Raw genomic sequence first — 21,578 nt, 5'->3', positions numbered from 1 at the left:
GAGTTATTAGCGACTGGCGACATGTTATTTGTCCTTGTTGGCAACCGAGTGAGTCACTGTTACTGGTCTACAGGTTGTTTCAGCTCATTCTGCAACGAGCGCGTTTTTATTGTGACCAACCGCTCTTAAAAAAAATGTGCTTTCATTGTGCAAAGATAACTTTTGAGTGTTCCATTGGCCTAGTTTGTATGATCAAAGTAACTGAGAATTATTCTTCAAAACACTTTTCCCCTCGAAACAAATTCCCAAAAGGATTGTGTGATAGAGCGCCCAAAAGTAGGAGCAAAAAGAAATATTTGTATTTTTTTTTTTAAGCGTGTAGCAGTGATTTTTTTTTTCCCCTTTGGTCCATACTCATGTCTGTGTAGGCCTTTCTGCTCGCTTGTCAAACAGGAATTCCTTGCTCTCCCACTGATGGGTACGCCGACAAACACTTCACGCGTGCGCGCTGTGAATCGTCCACTAAATACCCCCTTCATTTAAAAATAGAACCCTTGTACCCTCCATTGTACCATCTGTACCCACTCAGTACTTGTGTGAGAAATTGTTGGGTTTTTTTTGTGTCTTTATTTTGTTTGTTTTTCGAGGACTGATAATTTGAAATGTTTTGTGGATTTTGTGGGGTGCCGGGTGGTACTTATTTGTGGATTCGTTAATTTGACTGTGGTAAATAAGGATAAGCATTTGGCTAAATTTTGTTCATTATTTATGGGGGAAAATGAACAGTTAAAAGTTGTTGGTTTTTAAAAATGTTTCTGGGAATGAAATCGGGATTCCCCCTGGATGTTCTGATCTCCTGTTTCCACGCACAATGTTGCTTGCTGGGGGTGTTGCCATCGCGCGGGTGTTGTTCTTGTTTCGACCGCAAACTCAATGAGTGCTCCATTTAGCCTCAGTGACTTTAAGACTTGATTAATCAGCAAATAATTCTGCGCAAATGCTAGAATTCCAAAGTGCAAAGTGGCAGTTATCAAGCCACGCGTGTAGAAATAATCTGTTTTGCATTGATTTGGGTTCTCAGTGGTATCCCTATATGTTGTGCGAGCTTGAGAATCCCACTCTTTTTGGGATGTGCCCCTATATTCATTTTGACACCTCACTTTCATCAGCATTTTGTCCGGGCAAGATTTGAGTTCCCAGCATTCGAGCCACAGTCCTTCTCCTCCCGCTTACCTCTGTGGAACCGGCCAGCTGTCAAGTGTGAATGACGTTGCTCTGGTGTCCCGGGAGCGGTGCTGCTGACTGGGAGCGGGGCGTCTATTTTGAAAACTGGCACGGGCATGTTGAGCGGGAGCTGATTTCAGTCGTCGCTTCAAGGCAGTTTTCAACTTTGAGCTGCTGTAATTCAAAGGTGCATAAATGGTTGTTCTTGCTAGCTGAAGTTATCGGTGCCCGTTTGCTTTGTATCGGAAAGATATTCCTGTGATGCTGTTCCTACATTTTAATGTCAACGCTAGCGTTAAATGTTCAGTGACCTTTTAAGGCCGATTGGCCTGACAACGGTGTTTGACAAAGGCTCCGCTTTCCCCGTACACACAAAATGTCAGCTGGGTCTTAAAAAAAAGTGTTTGTTTAGCGCATCATCCAACTGTAACACAAAAGACTGTCATAAATTCACCAGGCACCTTGTCAAAAATTCATAGATAGTACTCAGCAGTTTGGATGGATCAAAACAAGTTTAATGAAAGTACATTTCAGGTGGTAGTGAAGTTACATGTGAGTTCGGCAGGTCGGTACATAAATGAGCACCAGGCAACAATCACTGGTCGTCATTTGATAACCAAATCAAAATTCTACGTGCACCCTTGGTTACTGTGGCAAACTGGACTAAGGCGTACCACTCAGTGGAATTGGGGCTTAACGTTATAGCCAGTCAGTTTGCATCTGTGACAAAGTGGATTATTATAAGCTGGTTACGTGCCGGTATCTGTAAGTGTTCCGTTTGCAATCTCTTCCATTGAACGACAAATGGTTTACTGGTCATTGAGTTGTGTATCAGAGAGAAATGTTCAGTGACCTTTTAAGGCCGATTGGCCTGACAACGGTGTTTGACAAAGGCTCCGCTTTCCCCGTACACACAAAATGTCAGCTGGGTCTTAAAAAAAAGTGTTTGTTTAGCGCATCATCCAACAGTAACACAAAAGACTGTCATAAATTCACCAGGCACCTTGTCAAAAATTCATAGATAGTACTCAGCAGTTTGGATGGATCAAAACAAGTTTAATGAAAGTACATTTCAGGTGGTAGTGAAGTTACATGTGAGTTCGGCAGGTCGGTACATAAATGAGCACCAGGCAACAATCACTGGTCGTCATTTGATAACCAAATCAAAATTCTACGTGCACCCTTGGTTACTGTGGCAAACTGGACTAAGGCGTACCACTCAGTGGAATTGGGGCTTAACGTTATAGCCAGTCAGTTTGCATCTGTGACAAAGTGGATTATTATAAGCTGGTTACGTGCCGGTATCTGTAAGTGTTCCGTTTGCAATCTCTTCCATTGAACGATAAATGGTTTACTGGTTATTGAGTTGTGTACCAGAGAAACTTGGGAAATAATTCATATGTGATGACTACTTCTTGGCAATTACCTAATTCTTTCCATTGCAGAGACCTAGTTCAAGAGGATTGTTTGATAATTGTGTATTACCCGCTGCGTAACCAGAGCCTGGGAGGGGGCGGGGGTCTACAGTGGCTTGACTAATCTATTCTCTAATCAAGAAAATTGACAACATAGTATGCATCCTATGTTGGTAATAAAAATCTTAAATCCACTTAACAGTCCCAGTCGAGCTGGAACATTGGGAGTCTGATACTGACACACACGCCCACAAATGAGTTAAATTAAGGTACATGATATTGTTTTCACATAGGTTGCATGGTCACTTCCCATTAAGCTGTCTTGATTGGCATTTACACTGATGTGCGGCAGCATATGTTCGTGGCATTACTTTTTTTAAAGATCAAAAATCTTGCTGATTTCCAGGTGTAAACCAGACCTGCAGTATTTGATCACATGCTTTGGACAAGGATGTCCTTGAGTGGGGGGTGGTCAATTGGTTGGCACATCAACCGCGACCTGCTCTGCTATGCAAAGGCTTTTATTGTACCTTTTAAAAGTGCAAAGGTCCAAGTACTCTACAAACAGATTAGAAATGCATACTTGAAGGTGCGATATTGAAATTCAAACCCAATGTTGAACGGTGGGAGTGCAGAAGGGGATTTCGCTGAATAATAATTAATAATAATGAATTGCCTTAATGTAAACCTGATTATGGTGTTTTGATGAGATTAGCTATACAGCAGAGAAATGCCTAAACCAGGACTACCAGCTCCTCGGCCGTAGCAATAGATTTGTAATTTATGGCATTTCGAGTTCCCTTGTTGCCAAGAGTTTTTTATTCACAGTTGTTCACACAAGTCTGGAAATTGTACTGTAGCTCGCATGCAACGGTGGCACTGCTACGGCTGTCTGGAAATGACTTAACTTTAACTCATTCACTCCCAAAGACGTTTTTAAACGTCTTTTCAGACTTGGTCCAGAATTGGCTGGTATTGAATGAGTTTTAATAGCTTTCTGTTTAAAAACCTTTAGATCCAAACAAAACCTGAGGTGGGAAGTGTCCAAGTGTTTAACACAATCTAGAGACTTGATAGATCAGTTTGTTGAATCAGGTAGCCTGTGAATGAAAAAAAAAAAAATCAATCGATGCTGCCTTCCTTTCACTAGATTTTTCTTTACAGATCTGCGTTGACCTGATCTTAAGCCTCTTAAACTGGGATTGTAGTTTGTCTCGGTTGACCCTGTCATCATCTTGACCTTTTTTACACGACGTGTTTGTGTTTGCCGTCGCCTCTCTGCTTCCTCCCAGCATGGTTTTTCAAAGATGTTTGGAGCAGCCGTTTCCCCCTCCTCCCAGTCACCACTCCCTCTCGGCATGTACCAGCAGCACAGAAGGAAGTGATGAAAAACAAAAGAGAAATAACAGCACATAGCTGCCATATGAAAGATCCTGCCAGGCTGCTGCACCTCTGCCCGGTTATCACCAAATATTTAACTGTTACTAGCTGATTCAGTGCTACGATCTGGCCTCTGAAAAAGGTGTCCCAGTACCTGATCCATTCGTAAGGCTTGAACACTCACGAGTTTCTCTCCCGGTCTACCCGTTACACTCTTCTGCAATCAATGAGTTGTACGTGTGGAAATGCTGTGTGGTAAGCAAGAGACCACCAGCCGGCAAACCCCACCTTTCCCGCTGGAAGTGTTTGCACACACTTGCGCCACCTCCACTCGGCACAATAACTCTCTTCCACGGACTTAGTGTTCGCTGGAAGGGACACCTTGTACCATTCAAGCTTGTAAGGCTGCACACTTGAAGTACTGTGAGCAAATGCGGTGTGGAATTTGACTTGATTGCGTTCTCTATTGAGTGGGCTAACTCACAATTAAAAAAAAAAAAAAAGTAAAATACTGACACTTATTTGATCTTTTTTTTTTTTTTTTTTTAATCCAGCCACCAAAGCATAACAAAACCAAAGCAACTTTTTTTGCTTTTTTTGCTTTTTTTTTTTTTTTTTTTTAATCCAGCCACCAAAGCATAACATTTGGCTGTCATGATAGGACGTGCAAAAATAGTATCAATAACCCATGCCATAAAAAGACAAAGTCAAAAGCCTGCTGTTTTGACAAAGAGGTTCGAGGGCAGTGGTTCTTAACCTTGTTAGAGGGACCGAACCCAACCGGTTCATATGCAGATACACGGAACCCTTAGCGAAAAATAAAAAGATGATTTGAGAAGTGTTTCTTCAGTTTTGGCGGCGCGAGATGGGAGTTGCTCAACTTGGCACGACAAATCATGCAGATAGGACAATGAGTATCCTCATGTTCCATGATGAATGTGAATCCATGTTGTACATATACGTCTGACCACTTTATTTATTTATTTATTTATTTATTTATTTATTTATTTAAAATCACATGGCTTACAATCACGACAGTCCCACGTTGACTACTGAGCGAACTCAATTTTCCGCAGCACTGATTGGACAAGCAATGTCATGTGATCATCTGCAGCCAGTGATGGCCAAGCGGGCGTATAATAACTAAATGACATGTTGAGTCGGGTATGTCCTAACCTCCATGGCATAGGCTCCGTCGAACCCCTGAGACTGATTCACCGAACCCCTGGCTGGGGTTCCATCGAACGCAGGTTAAGAACCACTGTTCTAGGGTCATTTTAGCAATTCCAATTGGTCCTTGAACCTTGAATACTATACTAAACCCACCTCGATTAACACAGGGGATACATTTCAAACCCACCCATGTTAGATAAAAATCTGAGGTTATAGAGAGCTCATACAATACACACTTAAAACTGGTTGTAACAGCTTTGAAAGTCTTCTTCAAGGCCGGTTCTCACACTCTTGTTTGCAAAGTTATCCAAATAAGAGGCAAAGTGATTGCTTCAAGCTTTTCCGCACTCCCAATTAAATGTTATTCTCAAACTGGCACATAAAACAACGAGAATTACACGTTGGCTATTTCAACACCTAGCTATTTAATCAAATGGCAAATAGCGTAGATGTTCCGGTAATTATAAGACTTCAAATAAAATCTACCTGAACACGCACGCAGCAGCAATTACACCAACAGCATACAATACTACTCATGCAAAAATTCTCTCTGCTCTGTTGGCAGAACAAATACTAAAATGGGAAAACGTGGAACCGCATTACACTGAAGGGGCGTCCTTTTTCTTCTTGCTTTGAATCTCACTACAGCCTCTTCCAGCAGATTTCAGTGCGACATGTTGCGGCACAATGCGGTGCTACACGAAGGCACGCAATTTCACCGAATAACACGAAACTGTGAAAAAAAAGGGATATATTCTTCAGCAAAAATGGACGAGTCGTCATAAAACATGAGTCCTTTTGAGTGCGTGCTTGATGAAACTCTCCACAAACTGTGTCCTCTTGAATTGGCCGCCCCATTCATCATTGACTGCAGCTTTAATCGTGTTTGTTATCGGCCTCGTAGGCTTTGCGGTTACATGTTGCCGCTGAATGTGGTTGAACCTCAGAATGAGTAGAGTGACAGATGGCACTGTCAGGAAACAGTGGAAAGGAGATGGAGCAGACTGATAAGGTGACGCAGACAGCCTCAACTCCGGCGAGGCGGTTTAGATTGCCGACTGCGTTTAACTGGCACACAAAGAGCAGGCATCTCAACCCCTAACCTCAGTCAAATAGTACATTCGCAGTTTTCTAGATTGCGGGACGCCTTTCCTACTTTTTCGTCTTCTGTTCTTCAGATCAGAATTTTACGCACAGAACAACTGAGCACAAAAAGAAAAGAGGTAGCAAACGGGATGATTTGACAGCACGAGCCGGAGAGCTGTAACATGATGACTACATCTCTGAAGCGATGCATTTAAACTCTTGTCTATGCCCCCGCCCCTCCATTCCGGTGCGAACATTCATGCCTCAACGGAGCCATACTGACACTCCTCTCAACTATATTTATCAAAATGCTCTTATCCACGCTGAGACTGAGTCGGCGGAGGAAAGCTACGTAACACCGTGACACCGAATAAGTTACTAGTCAGTGCTCACTGGACACTTCTTTTTGCTTTTGACCGGCAGATTTATAATGAGATTCAGACGGAGATATCAAAACTTTATAAAGATAAGAATGCTCAGAAGAACCGTTAAATAATTCGATCACGCAAAAAAAAAAATATTTTTCCACATGAACTAATGTCACTTCCGTCCCATGCACCGCACCGTGTAGCAAGATGTTGACGCAACTCAACACGCTCCCAGCCTGTCAACTACACTCTGGCGCCCATGTCACCCACCAAGCCAAGCCCCTGCTTTTTAAAGTCATACAGACTCCAAGACACAGATACAACAGTACAACGGGAGGATGGCAACACCAAGTGGATGAAAATAATGCCTGCACCTCATATGCAGAGTTATGCTGTTTAAAAATGGACAATCACATTTCAACTGATTCATTGCTGGGATGATCGGTAGACTACTCAGATGCAGGCGGCCCTATGAAGTGAATTTTTGCTCTTTTCCCTTGATTTAGTTTGCTGTGGTGTAGAACTGCCGATGTTTATAATCAGATGATGAAACGGTTACAGTTTACCCCTGTAGTGTCGCAGCTTTGTAATCCTCCCGACTGCACCCACAATTATGACTAAAAAGTTAGTTGATGTGACTGTGTAATTGTTGGCAGCGAGTGCCTTTAGTCCTTTAAAACAAATATGAATGAAGCCGCTCTTAAGGTTAACTAACTTCTAGATCTGCAAAATGTATTTATATATGTTTTCAAATGGTTCTTAATATCTGTAAGATTTCCCCAATTACCCATTTTAGGATTCGTCATGTAGCTTTTGTCTTCAGATAGCATCCTGACCTTTTACGCTATGTGTTTGTGTTTGTCGTTGGACGGTTATTAAGGACTATTGTGCACATGTGAAAACAAGATTCAACGCAAGCGTAAGCAAAGTTTTTGGGCAAATGTATGTCTGTAATTACGGCCCGTTGTATATTATACGATCCTGCGTGTGTATGGAAGAGTAGTTTGGCGTATGTGAAACTACACTTGACGCTGCAATGTCAACTAAACATAAACCGTATTGTTTTTTTTTTTGTGTGCTTTTCCAGCTCAGAATGTGACAGTGGACGACATCCTGTCTTCGTATAAACAGGCCTGTCACAAGCTCAACTGTAAGCCCATTCCCAAAGTGCTCAAACAGATTCAGGTGAGGCCCAAACCATCGATTCCGAACATACAAACGCACACACATTCTGTGGATAAAACGCATTGCGAAACCACACCGATGAATAGCGACTGGGATTCATGTCACATGCCTCATTAAATGTAATCACACCCCCAGCCGGCTGAACTCCTGCTTTTTTTTTTTTTTTTTGTGTCCCTCCATGATTCCATTTGCTCTGTAATTTGGTGTACTCAACTGCAATTTACTGCAGTCGATGTTCCCGCTGACTCTGCCGTCCTGAAGCTAGCAACTGCTACTGCACGTTTTAGCTCTGACAGCTCCGGTCTATGTGCGAATGCCTCGATCAGCCATAGGAACCACATAACCAGACAAAGTTGACCCGATCCCTCCCTCTACCAGAACCATGACAGCATGTTTGGCTTTGAGGCATTTGAAAGACACAACGACCTTTTTGCTCGTCTTGACTGTGGTCGTCCCGGGTGTGTAAAAAATACATCTGATGCTAATTTTACTTCTAAGGATTCACCTTAAAATTAAAAAAAAACTTTTGTGATTTTAGATAAGTTACTAATATCCCCAACAGAAAGACTAGTGTTTCTAGTTTCTTGTTTTCTTTTGCAGCCTTGTCTTGTGGGTTAGCCAGCAGTCATGTGTCCCATAATCCCTCTGTAGGAGCAGTTCCTCAAATCCAGCGTGGTGAGGATTGCCTGTGTATGTGAATTAGCACACGTGATCGCTGTGTATTTGAATCAGTTTTTGCCCTAGTTACAAGGCCCCCCTCCCCATTGAAGAAGGAGCTCTAAATGGTTACCGGTAGGTCGAGACACTCAACAAAGGAATCCCCCTCACGCCCGGTCAACCGAGAGTTAACGTCACAGTTACTTGAGGAAAAACACATCACACTGCGAAGCTGATGCTCAGGCCTTCACTTTATGATCTGGGTACATTTCCACTGGCCCAGTATCTCGGCCCGAATCACCAGCCCCTCTTTCCTTCCCAGTCATATTCTGAGAAACCATTTCTTCAGTTGGTACCTCTTTGGTTTTTTTTGGGGTTTTTTTTTTCAACTATACACCCATCTTGTTTGTTATTTATCATATTTGTGATGCTTACCACTTCTCCCAACAGCTTTTTTTAATTTATTTTTTTTTACATTTATGCTGAGTCATCATTTCAGGAAGCAACCATGTAAACAAGACTGTCAGACAAGAACCGTTGGCCCCTTTTAGGGATTTTGTGAGAAGAGTTCAGTCACCATGCAGACCTTGCCTCTTTCTGTGAATGTGTATTCTGTGTTTGTCATGCATGCGGCCGCTTGCCAGGGGCCTGACATGATATGTGCATTTCAGGCCGGTTGTTTGTGTCACTTGATGTGTATAAATATGATTGTTTAGCAGCTGTGTGGTGAATATCTTTGCTACTGAAACTGCCACCGGCATCTTTGGTCATTGTTACAAAGAATCCCAGGGTTTTGTCGCCGGGCAGCATACCGTATGTATGCTAGACTGTGGAACTTTTGAGGTTGAACGCAATCTTTCCTGGGATGCTGGTCCACCTCCAGTTTGTATATAGTTAGAAACCAATTCCATGCAGTGTCAAACTGCCACCTTTTATTGAACCTCAGTAAACTGTATGAGCTGTGTTTTAAATCGCATTTGAAGTTGGAATGGGCAAATCAAGAAAGTCACTTCCACTGTGCTGGCCGACGTTCACCTACGTTGCCATGTAAACACAGACATCTTGTTTGTTAATTTAATGATTGAGGTGGTCCTGTAATATATAAATGACCAAACCCTAACTTTCTGTATTTTATCTTTATTACCCTCTCTTATATACCATAGGATATATGTTTCATAATGTCAAATGAGCTTATTAAGACCTGTTGAGTCACGCGGGGGCTGGGGGGGTGTCAGCACGTCCAGTCGGGCTCAGATAATTACCAGCAGTGTGGCACGGGGGCAGAGGTAATGGAGTTCATGCTGAATGGGATGGAGAGCCAACTATTTGCTGGCACATAGTTTCGAGGGCAGCACTCCCAGTGTTTGCATGGGCGAGTGTATCACCGGGGCAAGAGGCAAAAAATAGTTTTGTTTAAAGTGTGATGCGCTGCCCGACGGCCTTAACTGTCACAGAGTTCATACCGACTGCTCATTAGCGGAATACGTAACGTTCGCAGTGACATGCGCATCGACACAGAAACACAGAGAACAGGAAAGCACCAGATTTATCAAGCAAAATGTTTATCTCGGATTACGTAAGGGGAAGTTTGTTTCAATTTTTTTTTTCTCACAGTGGTTTGTGCGGTATGGAGATGTTTCAAAATGTGCAGCGCAAGATGTGATTTCACAAGAAAGCGCTTTGTTTCTCACTTGTGCTGTTGTTGTATTTTAATTATTATTACAGGAACTTAAAGACCTGACCCAGCGAAATGAATGCTTGGATCTAAAAGGTAAGCATCCAAAAACTGCAAATTGGCACAAGTTTATCCGATGAAGTGCTTATATTTGATGACAACCTACACAGTATAGCGAACCCTCTAAAGTTGAACTCAAGCCATTCTATGGCACTACTTTCAACATTTTTTTCCCCATAGGAAGTAATGTTTAAAATATGTGCTTGACTGTACCTAGGGCTGAAAGAATTAATCCAATAACTGATCATTAAATCCCCTCCAAAAAGTCAAAGCAAAATTTCCACCTCTGGGCTTTACGGGCATCATTTTTCCATACGCACCGGTCGATTGTGATCAACTTATTTTTGACTTAGTTGTTTAAAATGTACGACTTTTGAACGTGTTGAACGTTGGAGGTCCCACTGTAAATCATTTTGTCCTGCAAATCATAATACACGGGCCGTGTCTGTTTGTGCACAGGTGAAAAATTGGACTACAAGGCTTGCGAGTCCCTGGAAGAAGTTTTAAAGAGAGTCCAGTTTAAAGTGATAGACCTGGAGCAGACCAACTTAGATGAAGATGTAAGATGAAATTTGTTTTAATTCTCGATACTCCAGACTGGTGTGACCAAGGGGTTGAGTGTGTGTCATTTTTGATTCTACCACATCCCCTTTGGGGCTGCAGGCAGATAAGAGGCAGGTACTATAATGTAGACCTGAGGGACGCATCCTGTCACAAGATCGCAAACTGTAAAACACCGTGAAGTTTATTTCCAGTCGCAGACACAAATTTTGCTCGCAGCCAGACTGAGGTCGTACCGGCATGGAAAGCGCACTTTAATTACTCCATGCTGTTTTGTTCCGCTCCCCTCACAATTCTTGCCCTACAAATATATGCAGACAGCCAAACAAACCCGTCGTTTTCAGATGCACATGCCCCTCTTCATCCAATGTAGGCCAAAAGCCCCGGGAAGGGAATGAGTCACCAAATAGCATCACCTCAGCCTGAGGTGGATGAGCGCAACTGAAATAAGAACCTGAAAGGGAAGGCGAAGGCAAGACAGCAAATGGATCTATTGAAGGGGGTGAGTTCATCACATCCAGATGGTGTGATGAGAATAGATTGACACTTACAAGTGATATATGAGGATCTACAGCATAGATCATTTTCAAAAGCCATCCGTTAAAACCAGATAGGGTGGACGGCTTTTGAATTCGATGTGACTCGCTTTCAGCCGCCCCGCAGATATACACACACGCACACACACGCGCGTACAGTGTCGTGAAAAGTATTTGTAAATTCAAGAAATTAGGGAAAGAAATGTTTTGAAATATATCAGTCTGGAAAAGGTTACAAAGACATTTCCAAGACTGTGGGGCTGCAGCGAACCACTGTTGGAACCATTATCCACAAATAGAGAAAACCTGGAACGGTGGCAAACATTCCCAAGAGTCGACCAGCTAAAATTACGGCGACTCATACAGGAAATGTTGCAAAAGAACCTAGAACAACATCCAAAGAACTCTCGACCTCGTTGGCTTGAGTTCAGGTCAGTGTTCATGACTCTACCATAAGAAAGACACCGGCCAAAAATGGGATCCGTGGGAGAGTTCCCAGGCGAAAACCACTGCTGTCCAAAAACACAATGATTCGTCTCACATTTGCCAAAAGACATCTTGATGATCCTCAAGACTTGGAAAGAAATTCTGTGGACTGATGAGTCAAAAATATAACTTTTTGGAAGATGTGTGGCCCGTTACATCTGGCGTTAAAATGGCACAGCATTTGATAAAAAGACAGCAGTGTGGCGTTGCTGCTTTGCTACCTCAGGACCAGGACAACTTGCTGTGGTTCATAAATAATATGCAGTAATAGATAGGGAGATCCCGATCTTTTTTTGTCCCCTCACCCGACACTCAGTCACTTGGTTTTGATTATCTGCCGATAACGAATCCCGAGCTACAACTGGTCTGCAAGTGCTTAGTCCACATCTGCTCTTCAGCCTCCGAAATACGGGAAAAAGTCAGCCCCTGTCATGCAACAGTTACCACGATGACTACAGCGATCCTAGCATCCAGCAAAGGCTTGAACCATCATATTTGTCTAACATTGTTCAACGTTGGTTACCTGTCGATTGATTGTTGCCATCTGCTTCTCAGGGCGCCTCGGCTCTGTTTGACATGATCGAGTACTACGAGTCAGCCACACACCTCAACATCTCCTTCAACAAGCACATCGGCACGCGGGGATGGCAAGCCGCCGCTCACATGATGAGGAAGGTAAGCCGTAGCCTCCATTGCAGCTTCTGTTGTGCTGTGCATAGAGCTTATTATTATTTGTCTGTTTTTAACATGGCTTGAGATTGCAATATGTACCAAAAATTGTGTCTGGTACTCCAATTTTGATGAAGCTTGAATGTCATTCATGAGGACAGTTAGCATTGAATATAAGCCGACGTTATCTTTATCGTATATGAGTTTTACGTCACATTCTGTATGTAGTAGCATACAATGATGAATAGTCAATAGGCTATATTGTTTTGGAATAGACAATTTTTCTTTTTTTTTCCGGAGGGGGGGGTCTATCCTTGAAATTAGTCGTCTGGAACATTTTGATGTCTCTGACATTGTTCTGTGAAGATACACAATTATCGCTTTTGTCACCACGAAGACCAGTGGGCGGAGCTAGGGCACGTACTAATTTTTCCGACCCCTGTGGCAACTATTTGGAGGAAAAAAAAAGTGATGAACGATTTATTGTGGGGGTTTTTTGAGACTCCCTCCAGATGAAAGGTTCGTTCACCCCTCCCTGTCCAAACTGCAAAATGTGAATGCCGCTTGCGCAAGGTTGCTGGCTAATTTAACAGCAAATGAGTAGCTGATAAGGTAATCGTGTTCATCTGTAGAAAACAAATTTTCCTTATTGGTACACGATTGTTTTCTACCACCACAGACAAGCTCTCTGCAGTATCTGGATGCAAGAAACACGCCACTACTGGACCACTCGGCTCCCTTTGTGGCTCGAGCGCTCAGGATCAGCGGCAGCCTGGCGGTCCTGCACCTGGAGAATGCCGGCTTGTCCGGCAGACCGCTCATGTTGCTGGGTAAGCGTGGGACAAACCACATCAATGACCGTGTTCAATGAATTGAATGAATGAAATCATTTCATGTCGTGTTTTTAGCAACGGCTCTGAAGATGAACATGAACCTGCGGGAGTTGTACCTTGCCGACAACAAGCTCAACGGCCTGCAGGATTCAGCCCAGCTCGGCAACCTGCTCAAGTTCAACTACAACATCCAAATTCTGGACCTGCGCAACAACCACATCCTGGACTCAGGTACTGTTGCAGCCCGTATTAATCCATTTATTGGTCATTTAGGGCCAAAACAATTAATTGAATCGCTCGAACAATTAAATTACAACAAAAAGTTAAAAGTGTCATTCCTGTCTCACAGCTTGCAATGATCTTTTTTTTTTTTTTTTTTGACTAATGTAACTGTAAAATGGAATGGAATGGATGAACGGATGGAATGAACGATGAACACAAGAGTTCACTGAGTGTCTGCACATGTACAGTATGTTTGCATGTCCGTGTCCTCTGTACCCTGCAATTTATACATCATTTTTTTTGGCGTGGTCCAAAATGAAGCAATTGCCCTGATGCAAGGGCACACAACATTTTATACTTCACATTTTGCTTTCACTTCGCTTGCCTTTGCGAGGGCAAACCCAGCACCTTTGTGGCGATGTGGCTTTTGTGGTCTGCAGCAAATGTTGAAGTTTGTGCTTGTGGACTGCCCGTGCAAGCCGAATCAGAAGCTATACGGGGGGCACGGGATGATCGTGCACCCGGAGCGTCTCCTTTGACGGCTGCTTCTTCCTTTTGCCTAGACGAAGCGTCCTGCTTTCAGCAACTCCATCTCCCCTGTCATGCTTGGTGGAAGATTTTCTTCACCACACGCAATCCTCAAGGGTTTATTGTTTTGAATTCTCCATCGCTACTGGTTCGAATACACTTTGTAGTAACTCCATGCTACTGCACAACTCTCCCTATGCATCCCTCCCCCTCTACTTCAACTTTTTCTGCAACATGGTCCTGGCTGATCCCTTACACCTGTCACATGCTGGCCAGATTTTAAATCTTTTACAATGCGGACAAGCCTGATCATGAGTCAGAGGCTGCGTCAGACCCTTCTGCACACGATGATGCAAAAAAGAAAAAAAACAAAGGAAAAGATGTAAAAAAATACGTCTTAGGGAGGTGGCCGTCGTGGTTTTTCAAGACACACTTATCCATCATGGGGAATAAAAGAGTTAATAATGCAGGAATCAATTTGTAAGCTATTACCTGATTAATCAATAGGATGATAATCGATTCTAAAAATGTTCGATAGCTGCAGCCATCGTCGTGATGATCAATGGGAACTCATACATAACAAGATCAACTCCATCCCAATCCTTCTGTATAAAGCGATGATAATGTTGTTGTAAAACCTGAAATATCCATGTTGGCAAAAACACTCCGGCATCTCTTTTGATGCGTTTGAATACTAGAGGGACTCATGAGTTCATCAGCATCCAACTCTCTGGTGCCCACATATTTATTTAATCTCCATTTATGTAACCGATGCACACAGAACACAAAAATATCTCTCAGCTGGAGACTTGAGTCGTGGTTGATGAATATGAATGCGGATGATATAATTTTATCATCGCGGTCTGAACGATTCATCCCGAGTTATTTTTGTTGGGGCGTTCTCTCTTTTTTTTTTATCGACTTGTTCCTCATTTTGTACGGCCCCATTTGCCACAATGTGTTGACGCGTTGCAGAACAATGTCTTCGTGCTCATGAATCCGTGCCCACTTGGATGCTGCTGCTAATGATATTTTGCTAGCTTTAGCAGGACACAGATGGACTGACTGACTGTGTTTGGTGTGCATGTGTGGGGTTGTTGTCACAGGTTTGGCCTATGTGTGTGAAGGACTAAAAGAGCAGAGGAAAGGCCTCGTCACATTGGTGCTATGGAACAACCAGCTGACACACAATGGCATGGGCTACCTTGCTGCTGCACTGGTATACACACACTCACACCAGCTCTGTTAAATTGAAAGATGACAGCAAGACAATATAATAGAATTGGAGCGACGAGTGTCAAGAAACAGTAGAGGGCAATGAAGTAAACCGCCGGACCATAAATGATCAAAAATATTTTTGTCTCATCTATTTGACTTATCTAATTTTGTTTAAAGCTCATCTTGGCAAAATGGCGGCATCTTTAAAGCCGCACGACACGAGTGTTTAATAGCGTAGAGCTGCCACGACTTGAGGAAATCTGCGGCATTTGCACCGCATTAACCGCCGAAGATGTTCAAAAACTGAATTCATTGGTGTCGTTTGTTTTGAGGAGTCATCTCATCCTCGTCGCGTTGATGCTGGCCAATAAGGAGCTCATTGTTTGTGCTTCCTCATTTAGACGACGCTGAATGCCCGCTTGTCAGAGCAGCGCAAACTTTGTTTTGTTGGTTTTTATCATTTTCATGGTTGGCCGCACATTTGGATTGAAATGCCACACCTCTCCCTGTTCCAGTGCAGTTGTTGTCACACTTTTTATAAGTACTGTCTTAAATTAGTATGACGCTTTCGCGGACCCCACATTGGCCTAAATGTTCTTCAAAACAAAAACAAGCCAGAGGTTTTATTCCTAAAATCTATATTTCGTAGTCTTGTATGCCATTGATTCCTGTCACTTGGTGCGCTTCATTTTTAAAATATTTATATTTTATTTATTAATTTATATGGTGTCGGGAAAAGTTCCGTGCTGAGCAAGTCCAATCTTCATGTTAACATATTGTTTCATGTAATCACAATTAGATACTTCTCAAAAATGTTCAACACTAACCTGTCGTATCTTTCAAATGTCTGATGACTTAAGTGCTTGCTTGTTTTACATTCTCTCAGCCTTGCACCCAGAGTCTGGAGACACTGAACCTTGGTCATAACTCAGTGGGCAATGAAGGCATCCACAAGCTGAAAGATGGACTGATCGCCAATCGCTCTGTGCTCAGACTGGGCCTCGCCTCCACTAAACTGTCCTGTGAAGGTGACAAATGAAGCATGTTCCGAGTTTCACAATTTAAGCTATTTGTGCATTTTTCACCCCAACGCTTTTCTTCCCCGGCCTTGTCCGCGGTAGGGGCGGTAGCGGTGGCCGAATTTATCGCCGAGAGCCCGAGGTTGCTGCGTCTGGATCTGCGAGAAAATGAGATCAAGACAGGTGGACTGATGGCGCTGTCGCTCGCCTTGAAAGTCAACACCTCTCTGCTGCGCCTCGACCTAGACCGGGAGCCCAAGAAAGAAACTGTGAGAATATGCTAGTCAATAATTAACAGTTTGCGGAAAGATTAGATATTGTGTATTAAAAAGAAGGCTACTGCACTGTGGAGACCCAAAAAAATGTATTCACATTGCTTTTATATTGTTGTAATACTTTGGAGTTTTACTAGTTGAATTCATTTTCCCCCCAGAAATGTACGCCTGAGCAAGTCAAGCTCGTACTGACAGCGTATATCCCATTTTTTCTTTCTGAGGCTCCGATTCCTATTGGATTTTTATAGGCATTAGAAAGAGGTCTGATTCCAGTCTGAAGATATCCGATTCCATGCAGGTTATTTATGCTGTTAGACGCATGTCACAATTAAGCCACTTCAATCATGCTGTGTAAATTCAGCTTTAAAAAATGCTGATTGTTTTTCACTATAATACTAGAAATCTACAAAAAAAAAAGCCTCAACTGTGGACTTCATGCTTTGTTTGAATTTGAATCGTTGCGATCCAGGGTTTGCATTGAATGACCAGGGTCAGACATGAAGCCTTTTTAAGTGGTGGCCCATCAAGTCGAGTTGGGATTGCCATGTCAGAACCGGTACTGGCCCTTTTATATTAATAATATGATACGCTAAGTTGGCTTGATTATTTAATATTTAGCATATTTATATGGTACAATTGCATTCATGGCAATAATTGCCACACTCAAAGCAAGTGTGTGCTGGCATATAATTGTGTGCCGCCACCTGGTGGTCCACAGTGGAATTACGCCAAAAATAAATGGGATGCAGAACAAAGTAGAGGTACCGTACAGAAAAAAGTCTGGACTCTAGCGTGACCGCAAACAAGGAACCCGCAATAAGGGGGGCTACTTTACTTCATTCACCACAGTGCTAAACAGGTGCAAAATCTTGAAATTGTGACTTTGAGAATGAATCTTTGCATGGTTCTGTTGCACTTTGAAGATGTATTTTTGTCCTACAGGTGAAGAGTTTCATTGAGACCCAGCGTGCCTTGCTGGCTGAAATCCAGAACGGCTGCAAGAGGAACTTCATCCTGGCCAAGGAGAGGGAGGAAACGGAGCAAATGATGAGGCAGTCGGCATCCATGGCCGAAATTGCCACCGAAGACGGAACAAGAGAAGAAGAAGGGGAGGAAAGCAATGACCGGAAACGAGGGGATCAAACAGGAAGCGAAGGACAGCCGAGCAGCGAGGCGAAGGCAAGCACCGAGGTGAGTGTTTCTCCGTTGAACCTGGACTCTGACTCCGACACTGAAGATGAGGAGGAAGTCATCACGAAGGCCTCGTCAGAGTCAAACACGCTTCAAAGTCCGACTCCCACTCAAACTGAAGTGGTTGCACCCACGTTGAGTCCCTCACAAGCATCCCCGCCGCCCTCAACGAACATCATTTCAGGAATCACCGTTACCGACAGCCCGGTTTCTCCAGGCACGCCTCCCTCTCCGGGCCGCTGCATATCCGTCTCCAGTCCCGGGCGGGGTCACAAGATCTTCATGGTGACTCGGGTGGAGAGTCCACCAGAGGCTCAGATGGGCGCAGGCCACACCCAGGAGCCATTGAAGGAGACTTCAGAAACCGACGCAGCCTCAGCCAAGCAAATGCAGCCGACGCACGAAAACTTACACGGCACCACGCCGAAGCGCACGCAAGAGCCCAGCCGCGACCACGATGTCATTGGCACCACTTTAGAGCCGCCACCGACAAGTCAACAATCACCAGCCTCGAATTTAAGCCTTTCGTCTGCTCAGCCTGCAGCCCTCAAACCAGAGAGCCCCGATGAGGAACTGAAAGAAGCTCTTCTAGTGGAGGAGAGTAGAGCGGCGACGCCGGAAGCCACAAGTGGCGACTCCGAAGAGGAAATCCAGACCTCAGCATCCACGCAGGACCAACTAACGCAAGGCTCCGAACATCATGACGACACAAAAGACGTGAACGCCAGCTCCTTGACTGTGACTACAAACGACAGCCACAGTCTAAAACTGGATGGGGAACATCATCAAACTGAGCTAGATGAACAGGAAGTAGCACAGCCCGTCCCCTCCGACCAACCGACATCCGTCACTGCCGTCCAACCTGAACCGGAGGACTCCGCCGATGAGAGCTCCGCCGACGAGGGCGAGCCGGAGGTCGCCAGTTCACTTTTGCCCAACGGCGTGAAGCCCGAATTCTCTCTCCACCTCCTCGACACGGACAGCCCCAAACCTGGCAGCTGTGTCATGGAACACGGTGTGTGCGTGTATGAGCCATGACACTTGATACTCGAATGCATGAATGAATATTTAATGTGCGTGTTTTGTTGTTGGCTCTGTAGTGAGTGTGAGCTGCACACAAGACCTGGAGGAGCTCCTTCTGGAAGCCAGTTTGGACACCGGCAGAGATGCACCATGAAAAAAGGTTTGACAGGTGAAACTCAGCATTTAAAGCGGGATACACACACAGTGGTTTCTAGGGGCCGCCAAACACGACTGAACTTGACCGTATTGGAAAAAAATTAGATTAACCGGATGGCTGATTTAATTGGCTGATATTAGCCATTTTAAACTTGGCAAAAATGGGCTGATTTTTTTTTTTTTGCACAATAACGTAATACAACAATAATAATGACATTCAAACATTCATTACCCCTCCCCCCCAAAAAAATCACAAATGAAAACACTGCTAAGGAGCATGGAGCAGATACTCACACAGAATTAATTGCATGGTAACTGGCCATTCTGACTGACTCCAACTTCTGACCTCATTCACCAGGCAACACCCCGTAAAGGCACACCAGTACTGCGGTTGTATAGTAATGAGAAGGGCCAGGATGATATTAGCTCTTTTTTAAATCGGCAAATATCGGACTATTTATGCTGTTTTTTTTTTTTTTAATGTATTTTATTTTTTTTACCCATTAGCAAATTATGACATAATACAAAGATCATGACATTCAAACATTCGCCCTAGTCCCACCCCTGAAATTTGGATAATTATTGCCGATTTTTCTCTGTTCTAAAGCTGAACATACTGCAGGACAAAATTTTGTAAAACAATACACTGTTCTGCCTGCAATGTATATCTTTTTTGTTGTGAGCTCAAATAGATCAAAAAGTTATTTTATTCATGATATACTTTTTTTAATTGTCAACGTTACCGGTTATCCAAATATTATCCAGCCAAATATCGAAATTGGCAGGGGCTTCAAAAAAATCCATTTCGCTTTGCTGCACACCAAACATTTACCGGCACGCTGCTATGGAACAACTGTGATGCCGTCTCAGGTTTTGAGGCTCAATCCAAATGGGATGAAAATGCCCAAGCGCTGCAGTCCTACCAATATGTCAACATTTCAGGTTCTAACACTACTTTTCACCACAGCTTCCATTCCACAAAGTGTTCTCAGCTAACTTCCTGTCTTCCGCAGGTCCTGTGAGGACAGGAGAGAATCCAGAACTAGTTCTCTGACCTTAGCAAATCCAGGCATCTCTTCCAAAGGACGCAAGAGTCAAAAACGCTCAAATGTTCGCAACGAGTTCTGCTAATTATCGAAGGACACGAACACACACACACACACACACAAATAATGAAAAAAATAAATAAATAAACGTGACGTCACTACAACCACTGAAGCGTGTGTGCAAGGGGAACAAAGACCAAGTAACCATGCTGTCATCACATTCTTTTTTGCAATTCTTTCCATGGCAACAAGGACGGACGGGAGCAAGAAGAAAAACACTAACCAAAGACCAATCGGGTGTGCATGTGTGCGCGCGTGTGCGGGTGCCATCAGGAAAGCTTTCAGTGCTAGCTCGGGCAACACACAAATAATAACAATTGTGGACCCTGCTGAGCACACCTCCCGGCTTTAATGTCACAGCACTGCATTCAGTGACCATCAAGGGGTCTTATTTTTTGTCCTTCTCATCCTTGTTCCGAGTTTCAAGGGACCTGCGCCAAAGTGATCCCGCCTTCCGGTTTTCGTCTTGTCTGGTTGTCACTTTGGCCCCTCAGGAATCAACACAAACCAAACCTGAAGCCACAACCCCCAGTGCTTGCTTTTCAGGTTGCTCAAATCAATAAATCATCTCCTCTTCCTCCTTTTCTTCACCCATTTCACGTTTTTTTTCCTCTTTTTTTTGGAGGGGGGGTGCACCTTTGACAAATCATTTGTATTTATTTGATGAGTTTTGGGATTTATCCAGCCCCCACTCCTTGATTTGTTTTAAAACCCCACCCTGTATTGGATTTATATATTTCAATTAGAGGAATGCGGGGGGGGGGGCAAGTTTGGTGTGCTTGACTTGTTCAGTAGCAGTCGGGGTGCATTCCTGACAAAGCAAATCAAGTAACCCGGAAGCAACATGTCACGTGGTGCCGTTGACGCCAAATGGCCGCCAGAGGGCACCGCTGCAACACGCTGCTGCTCGCCAAGTCACATGACTCCACCAAGCAAGACGCTTCTCGTTTTGCATCCCCACTGTTTGTAAATGCTTTAATTTTTAGACCTTTTTAATAAATTGTTAACTTAATTCAGAACTGTGCTGGTAATCACAAAGATATGTACGGCGAAATTTGTTCCACTCAAATAAATGCATGTAATGACTCTACGATTGACTTTTAGTTGATTTTTTTCCGTGATTCGTATCAAGTTAGGAATATTGGGCTGTTAACCTATGATTTAAGAAATAAACTAACATATGTGCCGTATGATTATCATTGTTTAATTTCCTACGGTTCTTTTTTGTGTAATTTGTTTAACTACATCAATAAGAAATTAATACATGCATTATAATTAAACAATTGGGGGAGTCAAAATTACTACATTAATCCAACAATAATGGATGCATGCTTTCAATATTATTTAATAACAATGTCCTGTTGAAATGTTGTTGGAATCAAAATATACCATTTCAAATGCATTGAGAAAGTTGCACAAGTCTGAACTGTTTTGACGCGATGGATGTCGTTGTGTTCAGAAGTAATCAATCAGATTTAAACTCGTGTTAAGTGAGAATCGCCACACATCTGCCATTTAAGGTGCTGCTGATTAATTGAGGTTTAGATGTTTTAGTAGGCTTCTCCGGAACCTTTCTCTTTTTCCTTCTTTGG

At 43.4% G+C, this 21,578-nt stretch overlaps 1 protein-coding gene across 4 annotated transcripts in view; it reads left to right on the top strand.

Moving 5' to 3' along the window:
• ppp1r37 (protein phosphatase 1, regulatory subunit 37) overlaps window positions 1-21,076 on the top strand; it is a 35,068-nt gene extending 13,992 nt beyond the window's left edge. For 2 of the 4 annotated variants that reach the window (XM_019887664.1, XM_019887665.1), the window contains 11 exons: window positions 7,674-7,771; window positions 10,154-10,199; window positions 10,623-10,723; window positions 12,302-12,421; window positions 13,095-13,245; window positions 13,324-13,479; window positions 15,105-15,217; window positions 16,103-16,244; window positions 16,338-16,504; window positions 17,453-18,716; window positions 18,802-21,076. In XM_019887664.1, coding sequence (XP_019743223.1) covers window positions 7,674-7,771; window positions 10,154-10,199; window positions 10,623-10,723; window positions 12,302-12,421; window positions 13,095-13,245; window positions 13,324-13,479; window positions 15,105-15,217; window positions 16,103-16,244; window positions 16,338-16,504; window positions 17,453-18,716; window positions 18,802-18,878 — 2,435 coding nt within the window. In that variant the 3' untranslated portion in view covers window positions 18,879-21,076. The remainder of the gene's footprint in view (window positions 1-7,673; window positions 7,772-10,153; window positions 10,200-10,622; window positions 10,724-12,301; window positions 12,422-13,094; window positions 13,246-13,323; window positions 13,480-15,104; window positions 15,218-16,102; window positions 16,245-16,337; window positions 16,505-17,452; window positions 18,717-18,801) is intronic. The other 2 variants (XM_019887663.1, XM_019887662.1) reach the window with 2 other exon arrangements.
• The last annotated feature ends 502 nt before the right edge of the window (window positions 21,077-21,578 follow it).

This window comes from Hippocampus comes, unplaced genomic scaffold, assembly GCF_001891065.2.
Source record: "Hippocampus comes isolate QL1 unplaced genomic scaffold, H_comes_QL1_v1.1 scaffold6, whole genome shotgun sequence".
Classification (NCBI taxonomy): Eukaryota; Metazoa; Chordata; class Actinopteri; order Syngnathiformes; family Syngnathidae; genus Hippocampus; species Hippocampus comes.
The sequence above is the reverse complement of the archived record's forward strand: the minus strand, read 5'-3'. Positions and strand labels throughout refer to the sequence as shown.